Source organism: Pinus tabuliformis, chromosome 3_2 (genome assembly GCF_031772625.1).
Source record: "Pinus tabuliformis cultivar Carrire ecotype Pingquan chromosome 3_2, CPIR1, whole genome shotgun sequence".
NCBI lineage: Eukaryota > Viridiplantae > Streptophyta > Pinopsida > Pinales > Pinaceae > Pinus > Pinus tabuliformis.
Genome location: NC_142302.1, coordinates 509,592,702 through 509,606,388, shown reverse-complemented (window position 1 = coordinate 509,606,388; position 13,687 = coordinate 509,592,702). Strand labels below are relative to the sequence as shown.

At 36.0% G+C, this 13,687-nt stretch overlaps 1 protein-coding gene across 1 annotated transcript; it reads left to right on the top strand.

Annotated features, from left to right (window-relative positions):
- The first annotated feature begins 395 nt into the window (after positions 1-395).
- LOC149181550 (putative pectate lyase 18) lies at positions 396-2,662 on the top strand. The gene is made up of 5 exons (XM_089418350.1): positions 396-604; positions 1,256-1,892; positions 1,990-2,093; positions 2,210-2,348; positions 2,441-2,662. The coding sequence occupies exons 1-5, from the start codon at positions 396-398 to the stop codon at positions 2,660-2,662; spliced, it is 1,311 nt and encodes a 436-aa protein (XP_089274476.1).
- The last annotated feature ends 11,025 nt before the right edge of the window (positions 2,663-13,687 follow it).

Below are 13,687 nucleotides of genomic sequence, written 5' to 3'. Positions count from 1 at the left end.
CTCACCCACGTGGTAACATTCTTCGATGCCCAATAAAGATGACTTGGCGCCAACATTAATGCCCAACTCGTCCATAGTTTATTCATTTAGTAATTCCCAATTTCTTATATAAGAAAGGGCAAGGTGTTCATGCAGATTCGTGCACACCAGCTGAGTTCAACACAAGTTTGACCATCTTATGTGTAGTCGACTGTTATTAGTTATAATTTATAGGAATTAGCCTAGCAGCTTCTTATTATGATTTACCATATTTTCTTCTACAATTAGTATACTCCATGTCATAAGTTCAACAGAGTCTTCTCTTGCTCAATATGTTGTTAGCAGAATCGATTCAGCAGAGATCTTGTATAGCAGCCAATTAGTGATATTCCCATTGGCCCGCTTCTCTAACCAAAATGTCTGGCTATCGATGTGTACTGCCATTGCTTAGTTTCTTTGGAATGTTTTGCGCTCGTTCTTCAGCAGTCAAGTCATTCGAAATTTTCGAAAATTTGACAGCGGCTATGCTTGGTCAGCCTGCGGCTGTATCTGGTTCTACAAATACTCAACAATCTGCAACGAAATATGGGGAGCAGCCCGAACGGGTCGCTGAAGCGGTTGAAAGGTAATTGGTCTCCGTCATGCAATGCATAATTCAGTTAATATGGTACTTGAGATAGATGTCGAATTGCTGACATTTGTCTCCTTCATGAATGAGTAGATTAGATATCGTCCACAAGTAAGGCTTTATAGAAATTTTCAGCGTTGAAAGACCCAGTTTTCTGCAATGTCATTCTATTCACCAGGGCTGAACTTTATGTGAAGATTGAACTATTTTAACCACGGGCGGGATCGGATATGTCGAAGTGTGCTTAATTATTGAGCTAGTAGTCTTAATGCATGGTATTCTTCGTACATAATACTCAATATTGGCAACAAATAACCAACTTGCTCACGAGCCATAAAAACATGGGGTTGTATATCCCAGCAGTTAGATCACTCGCCTTCCAAAATCCAACTGTGGACATTTATGACCCTAGCTGGTTATTTTTCGCCCTTCATATTCAGCGAAATCGTATTTTAGATTTGATTGGCCGCAAAAACAAATTACCTCCACTAGGTTCTAGAGAACTTTGAATATATTTCCGTCAGGGCTGTACGGTACCTTGCTTGTCTACAATGTGCGTTTAGGGATTTGAAGGTGTTATGGGCTTGGGCTTAATTAATGTAATATATGGTGGGAGAAATAACCGTTAATTGATGCAATGTACCGCAGGAGCATTAACAATTCGAGGAGGGAGCTAAGTTATTTGTCTTGCGGAACGGGGAACCCCATCGACGACTGCTGGCGCTGCAATCCAGATTGGGAAAACGATCGAAAGAGGCTCGCAGATTGCGCCATTGGGTTTGGCAGGAATGCCATTGGAGGCAGGAATGGAAGGATTTATGTTGTCACATATTCCAATGACTACGATGCAGTCAATCCCCGGCCGGGTACCCTGCGCCACGCTGTTATTCAAACTGAGCCTCTGTGGATAATTTTTCAAAGAGACATGGTCATCCAGCTCAAAGAAGAGCTTATCATGAACAGTTACAAGACAATCGACGGGAGAGGTGTAAATGTCCACATTGCCAACGGTGCCTGCATTACGGTACAATACGTTCACCACATTATCATTCACGGGATTCACATCCATGACTGCAAGCCTGCAGGAAATGCCATGGTGAGGGATTCCCCAGGACATTACGGGTGGAGGACGAGAAGTGATGGAGATGGAGTCTCCATCTTTGGGGGAAGCAATATCTGGGTAGACCATTGCTCCTTGTCAAACTGTGCAGATGGACTCATCGATGCAATCCTGGGGTCGACTGCAATAACAATTTCAAACAACTTTATGACGCACCATGATAAGGTTTGAATCTCAATTTTGGCTTTGTAACATTAAAAGTTCAAAATTTCCTATTCATGCTCATCCCATTCGTCACATTGTGATATATAAATTGTCGCAGGTTATGCTCCTCGGCCACAGCGACGAATATATGCAGGACGTTAACATGCAAGTAACGGTTGCCTTCAACCATTTCGGGGAAGGGCTCGTGCAACGCATGCCCAGGTATCTGAACCGATCTGATTTCAGATTTTTCGTTTTGTGTTTTATTTGTTAACAATCCAGCAAAGCTTAGAGGTCAAAAGTTTCTCTGTAAAACAATAATTAATGCTGAAATGCAGATGCCGACATGGTTACTTCCACGTGGTGAACAACGATTACACACACTGGGAAATGTACGCAATCGGCGGAAGCGCGAACCCAACCATCAACAGCCAAGGCAATCGATTCCTCGCACCTGTCAATCGCTTCTCCAAGGAGGTAAGCTTTGCTTCTGCAATTCTTCTCAAGCTATTAGTGTCGAAAGTAACAGAGTGAGTAGATGGAATTGATGAATATGAATGGTCGGACAGGTGACAAAGCACGAGTACGCACCGGAAAGCGCATGGCGGAGGTGGAATTGGAGGTCAGACGGAGACCTAATGTTGAACGGAGCGTTCTTTACTCAATCGGGTGCGGCCGCATCGTCGAGTTATGCGAAGGCTTCGAGTCTATCAGCAAAGCCATCGTCTCTGGTTGGCTCCCTCACAGGGAACGCCGGTGTTCTGGCATGCCGAAAAGGCACCCGCTGTTAATCCCAACAACAGTGCGACGCACATAGCCACTCTCAATCTCCCTGTCTGTCCCAATTAGCTTTTCGCATAGCCACTCTCAATTTCCCTGTCTGTCCCAATTAGCTTTTCGGTAGCAACTTCTCTTTCTGTAGTATATGTAGTGAGCACTCTTTCATGTGAGAGCATGTTACATAATTTGACGAAGCTCTTCCACTTTTCAAACATTGAGCTGCACGAATATACCGCTCTCCTCTTTTATGTATGAGAGTTAATGCGCAGGCGTAGATGTGTTCTAGATTGTCGATTGCATAAATAATGTGTATGTACAGTCATTTATATAAGTTTTCGATTCTATTTCGGTGTCCATGGGTATTTCCATACTATTTCTCATGGGTCATTTCTTCTTCTTTCTGGTTATTTCTTTTTCATAGCGTGAAAATATCATTATTTACTTAGTTGTCAAACTAGTAATAAGACAACTACAAGATATATTTGAGTAGTAATAAGACAGTTACTATTACCTTCCAAAAAAATGACCTTATATATTTGTTCATTAAACTATTACCTTCCAAAAAAATGACCTTTTAACCAAATCTAAAGCGTTTTTAACCGTATTACCTTCCAAAAAAATGACTCTTTAACCAAATCTAAACCGTTTTAGGAGAAAGATTTAAGGCATATTGCAAACACAAGATCCAGTTTTAGGAGAGATTTAAGATTATACTCCTCGAATATTAAGAAAAAGGATGAATAATTTTTATATCAATATTAAGAAAAAAATTTAATCATCTGAAACTGAGTTCTATAGATCAAACACATTATTTTACTTCATATACACAGGATTTTTATAATAAGATAATTGGCTAAGTATTCTAAATTTTTTATTAATTCTTTTTAAAGTAGTAGTATGTTGGAATCATAAATTTTTTATAAATTTAAATATTACTATTTTTTTAAAATACAAAATTTATTTATATATTTAAAAACCAAAAAATACAACTTAACCCAATATTATTTACCACATTTCAAAAAAAAAAACGTCCTCTTTATTTAATAAAACTTTTTCCAAAGTACGTGACATATTTCACAATAAATGTTATAATACTTCCTTCGTAATATTTATAATACTTTTTCTAAAGTACGTGACATATTTCACAATAAAGGAACGCACATCATTTGTTTGAAAACAATGAGAATGCTTGTAATATAAATGAATATTTTTCTAATAATTTATTTTTAATTTTATTAAAATAACATGGGATATTGTTAAAAGTCCTTGAACGCATCTTCACGTGAAGTTAGCATTAAGTGGAGATTGATTAACCAACCAGCCTGTCTTTGAAACAAGTTTTAGATTAAAAAGGTGAAACCGCCTATGAAACAGCCTTGTATAAATTTTCTTGAATGAATTTTATAAAACAGCCTTGTATAAATTTTCTTGAATGATTGATTGAAAAATTGAAATTCTTCCAAAACGAAATAAGGAAAATCTCATCAAAAATCATTTGACAACAGAAACCCATTTTTGGAAAATGCAAATATCTCAGGATTTATTTATTTATTTTGTTGAGTACTTTTAAAATTAATGTAATAATGACAGCTCTTTAAATTGAATATTTAATATTGAAAAGACCATGGAATGGAGAATAACTTGTCATAATGTTGGGGTTTAGGAACTTTAATTCAATATTTAATATTGAAAAGACCATGGAAGGGAGAATAACTTGTGTCAAGGTTGGGGTTAAGAAACTTTACCATCTCACCAAAAAGATCCATTATTTAAAAAGATAATTATGAATCCTAATTAATTTATTTACTTATTAAGTAAATCTTTGTAAAATAAAAATAAATTAATTTTCAAAAATTTACATGGTTAATAAATATATTATTATTTTAATACATAAAATAAAAAATAAAAAAAATTGCATTTACATATAGATTTTTCTTCTTATTAACGGTCTATGAGATGTTTCATAATGAAAGAATGAGTTTACTTTGTATAACCATTTATCTATTTAAATATAGGAAAGCATATATTTCTATTTATTTAAATTTGAACCTATATCATTTTATAAAATACTATATATTTTTAACCATTAAACTATTCAAATTATTAACTATTCTTATTTGCTAGGCAAACGAGGAAAAAAGAAAAAGCAAAGAAAAAACTAATTAGATTAAAGCCTTACTCAAAATTACTATGTTTTTATCATTAAAATAAATATTAAACAACTCAAAAGTCCTTCTCAAAAGTGTTATATCTTTATCACTAGCATATATCCATTTTAACCATGGGTCTAACATGAGCCCAGAGGGATCAAATTTCTTTAGGCCCAAAAACAATGTGCAATTTTTTATTGTTTAAATTGTATTTTTGAATGTTATAGAGATTACCTAACATATGCATTAAGACATTTTATCAAACCACATTCAACTTGTTTTTTAATATGAATATATTTTTAAGTATACTTCAATATTAATTTATATTAAAATATTTTATTCATAACTCATTGGAAATATTATTCTATACAACATTAAAACATATTATTTTAACAATTGTTTTCTATATTAAAATATTTTTGAACAATATAAGGTTTAAACATCTTACTCATATTTTTTTTACTTCCAGTTAATTTACATGAAATTATAATGGACAATTTTTATTTTTATTTTTTATTATAGCCTACATTTTTTTCTATTTTGAGAATATTTTATTTTTATTTTAAGAGAGAAGACATACTTCCCATCTCCTTCACACTTGGCTGTAGAATGAGCCTCTTAGCTCAATTAAAATAAAATTCAATAACACGTTAACAAACTTTTTCCTTGCTAGCTTGGTCTTCGGGTTAACATCGTTTTCGTCTCTGGCTTTAAATTACCACCGCATCACCTTCCTCCTCTTCTAACAGTTCTACCCTACTTTTACTGAAATTATGCTCTCCTTCCTTTTCCTTTTGGTTTTGTAATTATTGTCTTCTTCCCTTCTCTCTCCTCTATTTTCTGCCCTTCGTTTATAAACCAGATACTCGTTGTTTCCTACAACTCCAGCTGTTGGTTCTTTTCTTCGTAGAAACCAATGGAACCTGTTCTACCTAGCGGCCCAATCACAGTAAAATTATTGCGCTGACATTTTGTTGAACCTACTTACTATCTAGTGCCATCAAATGTAATTAAGGTCAAGAAAATTTGTCCCTATCGATCAAATAAATTGTTGCACATAATTCATGCAAAGCAGTGAATAGAGGGACCCCTAGAAAAATGGTAGCGATTGAAGGGAGGACCAAGTGACGAAGGCCCATAACCTAGTGATGACGTTCTGCTGAAGGAAGCTGATGACTTCTTGGTCGTTCACTTATTTGATCAGAACTGGTTCGTCCACTGTGGAAGTAATCTGCCACAGTCAGAATGTAGTGGTGTTTGCTTTGATGAATGGGGGAAGATTTCCCCAATGATGTGTAAGCCCCACTGTTGGAATGGTTCATCCACTGCAACAGGTTGCAACAGGGCTGCTGACCTTCATGTTTTGCCAGCACATTGCTGACAGACTGGGCACTTACACGCATAAGCATGTGCATCCTTAAACAATGTAGGCTAGTAGAAACCAGCTCTCATGACATTATGTGAAGTTGTGTTACCCACGAAGTGACCTTCAACTGGTTCATCATGCATGCCACGCAACACTCTTTCTGAATCTTGTGCCTCCAGGCACCTGAGAAAAATTTCGTTGTTGTGATTTTTGTGAAGCACTCCGTGCACCAACTAGTAAGATAAGGCTTTGAGGTGAAGTGCCCTCTTTTGTCACATTGAAAAGTGAGAGGGCATGGTGTTGTGCTCAAGGTACTGTCGCACTTCTTCGTACCAAGATTTACTGTGCGAAGTGGGTGCTGCTACTCTATATTATACATGTCGATTTCTTGCTACCAACCGATGAGCTCTTCTTCTTCCTCTTAGGTGTGTATTGCTTCTGCTGCAAGTATACAGAGACCACGACCCTCGACAGCGTGAACTGGCTTGATATCGAGATCATACTCTTGAGGTCGTATCATCCAGTTCACATGTCTTTCACCTAGGTTGAACAAGCAATGCTCTGAATATTGGGTGTGGCATAAGGACTATGTAGTCATTTTTGAATAGGTAGGGTCTTAAATGTTTCACTGCCTTGTATACAACATATGCATGTTTATCCATGGTGGGATAGTTGAGCTCGGGTCCTTGCATGCTCGCGCCATGAAGAATGTGGGACCTTCATTGTTCATCTCATCCTTATGTGTGAAAAATGTAGTGAGTGAGTTGTCGGAAGAGAATGCATATAGCAAGAAATATTTGCTGAAATCTGGGTTTTGCAACATAGTTAGATCTACTATTACCTGCTTGATACAGGAAAACACATCCTTTTCCTTCATTCCCCAGTCGTAGAATGCATCCTTCTTGATCATATCTTGGTTAGGTTTGACAATCTGCACATAATCTGAGATGAACTTCCAGAGGAAGTTTATCTTTCCCAAGGACTACATATCTTTCTTATTGACTGGGTGAGGAATCTACGTGATAGTCTGAACTCGGTCCAGATCAACCTTGATCCCACTTTTGGTGATGATATGTCCAAAGAGGTTCCCCTCAGACACTGCAAATACGCTCTTCTTAGGATTGAAGGATATCCCGTACTTTCAACACCGCTCAAAAATTTTCTTGAGATGACACAGGTGGTCTGACTGCTTTCTTAAAAAGACTATCACATCTTCAAGGTAGACCACCATGCTCTTTCCGATGAGCCCATGGAAGGTGATGTCCATATCATTCTGAAAGGTTGCACCTGCGTTTACAATCTCAAATGGTATTCTTCTATAAGCTAACATATCCCACCTAGTGCAGAAAGTAGTTTTGAGTCTATCAGGTTCTGCTACCACCCTGGTTATATCCAGAAAATCCATCAAGGAGAGAGAACATTTCAGCTCCAAATATTTTCTACGAGATGTTCTCCATAGATGACATAGGGTAGTTTTCTTTGTCCGAGGCCCTGTTAAGATTTTGGAAATATATGCACAAGCAGATCTCCCCGGACTTCTTCCTTATATAAACTAAATTTGAAATCCACGTAGAATGATGAACCTTGTATATGATCCAAGAATCAAACAACTTAGTCAATTCTTTCTGTATGAGGGGTTCAAGTGACGGATGGACTTTTTTGAGTTTCTGTTGAAACAACTTGACTCGTTCTTGTATTGGAATGACGTGTTGGATTACTCGTGTGTCATATGTTTTCAAGTCATCATATGTCCATGCGAATACATCTCGCTACTATCTGAACAAGAGGACAAAGGCTTGCTACTACTCTAGTGTGCAAAATGTACTAAGATTTACAAACTTCAGAGATTTTTATGTTCCCAAGTTGATCTGTTCGTGCATCAGTGTGGAACTTTGGGTTTTCATGTTCCTGGGTGTTTTGAAATGGTTATGCAAGTCATAGAGTTTCTCAAGTGAAACCACACACTTGAGGATGGGGTTCCCCTTGTTATCATCAGGTGTGTCTTTCAGAGACTTCTTGTGCACGTCTTCATCTATGGCTGCATATTTGAAAACATTAGCATTGTCCATAAAGTGTAGTATCTGTTCATCATCATCAAAAACATGAAAATTAGTTATGTTTTCAAGGATAGATGGCTTATACAAAATCTCAACAGTAAATCTATCCCTAAGCGGTGTCATCCTAGCAACTCCATTTTCCAGAGCAGCTGCAGCTCCATTGTGCATTCTTGGTACGTATATGATATTAAGAGCTTGAAAATTAGAAATGAGATGTGATACCTCTTGCTGGTAACCTTTAAGATGAGGTGAGACACAGTGTTTAATTTTACGTACCTGTCGTACCACAATCTCTAAACCACCTACCACTTTAAGCATAGTGTTAGGCCTCTATAATACTAGTGTATTACCTTATTATTATTGTCATTGTATCCCCTTATCTTTATTGTTGTACACAAGTTGTCCCCATATTGTTATTATTGTGCGCCATAGAAGCCGACTATTGTTATTGTTGTGCCCTTACATTATTATTGTTATGTCGGCTTTGACTATATTATGACCCCTTAGACTCCTATATTTAGAAAGGAGGTCTTGTCATCTGTATCATCCAAGAATTGTTAATTTGTATAATGTAAAGGAGGTTGCCCCCTCAAAGAGGATGATTTTGAAGTTGTTGCTCTACCTTTTCTTCTATTTTGTGAGTTGGTTGCATAACAATTGGTATCAGAGCTCTGGATTCTAGGTTTCACTGCTTCAAACGGGACATTGTGGATTTTTTTCTACGATGTTTCGGAAACTAAAATTAAACCCCATTTGAGCCGAAATCTTGATGAAACTCGGATATGAATTTTAGATCTTGTCTCACTATATTTTCGAAGATATGATACAAGGAAGTTAGGGTTTTTGTAGGCTCCTGAATTACATCTCAAATAGGTGAAATGGGAAAATAATCATAACTTTCTCTTTGAGCCTTAGATTGACATTTCATAAAACATTAAAAAAATAGGACTAAATGTAGATTTGTGTGTATTGCACGTCATACAAGTTTGATGTACTGAACCAGTCTATAATCAGGTCATCGTGGGAGATTTGAAATAATTCTTTCTTGGAGAATCCAATCTTGATTAGAATTGCAGGATTGGAGTGAGGACTCAAAGGGCTACCACAGGACAAAATTGTAGGCCTTGAGGATCTAAAATTATAGAGGTAAAACCAATTCAATATCGATCTCCTACAAAGCAAAACAAGGTGTGTAGTCTTTTTAAAATTTTCATAAGTTTGATTTGAAAAACTAGTTTGAAGGAATTCAAATGACATAGTGAACCATAATTATCATTAATTGATGCCCCGAAGAAAGAAAATAGAAACACCTAGTAAGCAACCCAAAATCTCTATCATGACTCATGAAGAAGAGGAAGAAATGCAACATGATAAATCAAAATTATGAGACCAGGTGCAACAAATTTCACTTTCATAAAAAGTAATAGGAGCTAAGATGGATGGGATAAAGAAAGGTGTGGAAGCTAATATGGACGGTTTAAAGAATGGCGTGGAAGCTAAGATGAATGGCATGTAATCGAAGATGGATGGCGTGGAAGCTAAGTTGGATGGCATGTAAGCTAAGATGGATAGTGTGTTGGGAAAAATACTGAATCATAAAACTTTTGAACCAAAGATTGTGCTAACCAAAGACATTATGAATATCTATTGTCATATTACATAGCTCTAAATAAACAGTAGCAAAGATCACCCTTCTTACTCAATCAATCAGTCAACCAGACTCAATCGCCTTATACAATCAATTTTACTTAAGAACTAATGAAGACATCATTGACTAACAAAAGTAAAAAAACAACACTGATTAAATAGATTAGTCATTTCTGAACAACAAACCCTTCGTCTTCATATGCTACTTGGAAGTGAAGAATTCACGTGTATACGTGCCTTCACTGAGGTAAACCTGCATATAGATCTCCATATAATGACTTATAACTTTGCAACTTTTCAAGACTTCAGATATACCCAGATCATAGCATTTAAAGGATAAAACATGCGTTAGCACTCATATCTAGCTTATCCATTATTAGATCATACAATGACAAGTCATTTCAAGTCTCATGATCTTGATCCAACATTATATCCATGGGTGCACAAGATGTTTCAGATCTATATCATAACCATAGCCCTCACAACACAAAATATACTTCAGATAGAAGTATTCATGAAAACCCTTTTAATTGCACACTTAGCCCTTTTATCTTCTCCTCCTTATATACTTAGAGCCTTTGTCAATACCATGCACCAAATCAACACTTAGAACCTATGGTATTCTTAGACGAGATCATGTAACAGTTATTCCACTCAATATTGTGGGCTAATACCATGGTAAGGACCCTTGGTATTATTTAACATTAATTTTCCATCCCATACGCGCATTTCCTTATGTGAAACTGTGTGCATACATATACACTCCTTTTATTTTGTGTACCTGCGTGTATACATGACTTGGACTAAGTTAACCATCGTATACAACTTAAAACATTATGTTTCCTCAATTGCCTGATTCTGATCTGTAATCCTTTGTCCCATCATCCTTTCTTCTATGCTATTACTCTGTTACCTCTTAATAAACCTGTTACAATGTGAGTTGCCATGATGCATCGCTTTATCATTTATGAAATGATTTGTATGTGGGTTTCCTTAAAGGACAACATATGTACCATAATGCCAACAATCTCCCCCTTTAGACTTGATGGCAACCATATTGGTGTTGATCACTTCAAGTTGTAGAACATGTTAGATATATCAAGCAACACCAAGATGCTCTCCCCTTTTGACATCAAGGCAAAAGGGCAGACCAAGATGCTCTCCCCTTGAGCAAATGCATAGTTGCAGAAATATTTTTCAAAAGAATAACATGAATCTATAACTCAACTATGTGAGTATGACTTTCCTATCACCAATGACTCATACATGCATCAATCACCCAACCAAGTGGGGATACACCAAATGTTCATACATGAATGAAAATTGGAATTATCACATCATCCTTCCCATGCATAGTGGCTGTACAAATTACATCATATGTCCAAAAGGACTCATTCATAATAGACTATGGCAAGAAGAGACATATTATTACACCATAGGTCTTTACATGACCTTTTCAGCAAATTACATTAATAAATGAGACCATAACTGAATTCAGCAACTATGATGCCAACAATGCATAATATTTTGAAGGCTAATGCTCCCCCTGAACCTGTGCATTGTTAACAATTCATTCATCAAGGCATCTTCATCAATAAAATAAACATCAATGAAAAAAGCATGACAAAAGACTATATCCATCAACATCAGACTGAACAACCATGTCAGAAACTGATTTTGAGTCTGACCCACTATTTTCTATCAGAAAAAAATAAATGCTACTACCGGCACAGAAAATCATGTGTATACGCGACTCTGCTTCATGAAATCGACATATAGAAAACAATCCTCTGAATTTGAATAAACTGGTTTTAACAACAAGATGAGGCAAAAACAATTCCTAAATTTTGTCTGAGATATTCAAATTCTTCTCTGGGAAGATGTTTAGTAAATATATGAGCAACTTGTTCCTTGGAGGGAACATACTCCAATTTAACCTTTTTTTCAAGAACTTGTTCTCGTATAAAGTTGTACTTAATGGGTATGTGCTTGGTCTTGGAGTGCATAACAGGATTTTTCGAAATACTAATAGCACTTGTATTATCACATAAGATGGAGATGGGTGGAGAACATTTAATTTGAATATCTTGTAATGTCTGCATCATCCAGAGAAGTTGTGTGCAACAAGATGCAACAACCACATATTCTACTTCCATTGTAGATAAGGCAATTGAACTTTGTTTCTTGCTGAACCAAGATACTAATCATGATCCCATATAAAATGCACCTCCACTAGTGTTTTTTTGGTCATCAACATTTCCAGCCCAATCTGCATCTGTATATGCATGAAGGGTGAGATCTGTATCTTTAGGATACCATAGACCAAAGTCTTGAGTTCCTTGGAGATATTTGAATATTCTCTTTACTACTTGAAGATGTGATTCCTTCGGATTGGCTTGGAATCTTCCAACAATTCCTACTACATGCATGATATCTGGTCTGGTACCTGTTAGATAAAGTAGACTTCTAATCATAGATTTGTACGCCAGTTGATTCACTATAGGAGAATCATCATTTGGATTGAGACTACATCTTGTTACCATTGGAGTACATACTGGTTTGGAATATTCCATTCCATACTTCTTCATAATCTACTTGAGATATTTAGTTTATGAGAGAAAGATACCATCTTTTATTTGTTGCACTTGTAGACCAAGAGAATAGGTTAGTTCTCCAAGTAAAGACATTTCAAATTATTACTACATAATAGAAGCAAAGTTTTGACTCATAGATTCTTCATTACTGCCAAAGATGATACCATCAACATAAACAACAATAATTAGCAATTTATCATTCTCAATTTTTGTATATAAGTTTTTGTCTGCATATCCTTTTGTGAAGCCTTGTTGTTGAAGATATTTGTCAAGACGATAATACCATGCCCTCGGAGCTTGTTTTAGTCCATATAAAGACTTTTTGAGTTTTCATACAAGCTTTGCATCATTTCTCATAATGAATCCTTCTGGTTGTTCAACGTATACTTCTTCTTCTAAATATCCATTAAGAAATGCATATTTTACATTTATTTGACAAACATTGAATTTTCGAAAACTTGAAAGAGCAAGAAACATTCTTATGGCTTCAAGTCTAGCTACAGGTGAAAAAGTTTCTTCAAAGTCTATACCTTCTTGTTGTGAATACCCTTTACAAACAAGCCTTTCTTTGTTTCTAATTACCTCTCCATTTTCATTCAACTTATCCTTGAATATCCATTTTGTTCCTATAACATTTTTATCATGAGGTCTAGGAACTAATTCCCAAGTTTCATTCTTTTCAATTTGGTCAAGTTCTTCATGCATGACCTTAACCCAACATTCATCTTTTCTAGCTTCATTTACATTTTATGGTTCTATGGACGATAATAAGGCTAGATAACTAGAAGATTCTACAAGAGTTCTTCTTGTTCGTACTCTAAACCCTTTTTCTCCTAGAATTCGAGATTCTGGATGATTCTTTTGAACATACCTAGATGGAGCCTTTTCCCTGTCAGATGTATCTTCTTCTAATGCTTCATTGGTTTCTTCCTCTATATCATTTTGATTTGATACATGAAATCATTTACCGTCTTCATTCTCATCTTCTTTTACTGATGTTATCTATTTCAAAATTGTTATATACCTAGGGGGGATAATATGGGGTACCAAGGGAGGTACCCAAGGTAATAATGTAATAATGGGATGGGCCATGGTAATAAATAAGGTGGTTAACCCATTTCATGTAAGGGACCACAAGTAGTTAGTAATGATGTAATGGGCCCATGGTATTAGTTCGATGGTATGAGGGAACCATGGTAATGATCCATGGTATTGTATGTAT

Excerpts from the sequence above, each read along its gene's own strand:
- LOC149181550 (XM_089418350.1), top strand. The coding sequence starts at position 396 with ATGTCTGGCTATCGATGTGTACTGCCATTGCTTAGTTTCTTTGGAATG. Across the intron at positions 1,893-1,989 it reads TTATGACGCACCATGATAAG|GTTATGCTCCTCGGCCACAG; the intron begins GTTTGAATCTCA and ends AAATTGTCGCAG. Across the intron at positions 2,349-2,440 it reads TCAATCGCTTCTCCAAGGAG|GTGACAAAGCACGAGTACGC; the intron begins GTAAGCTTTGCT and ends ATGGTCGGACAG.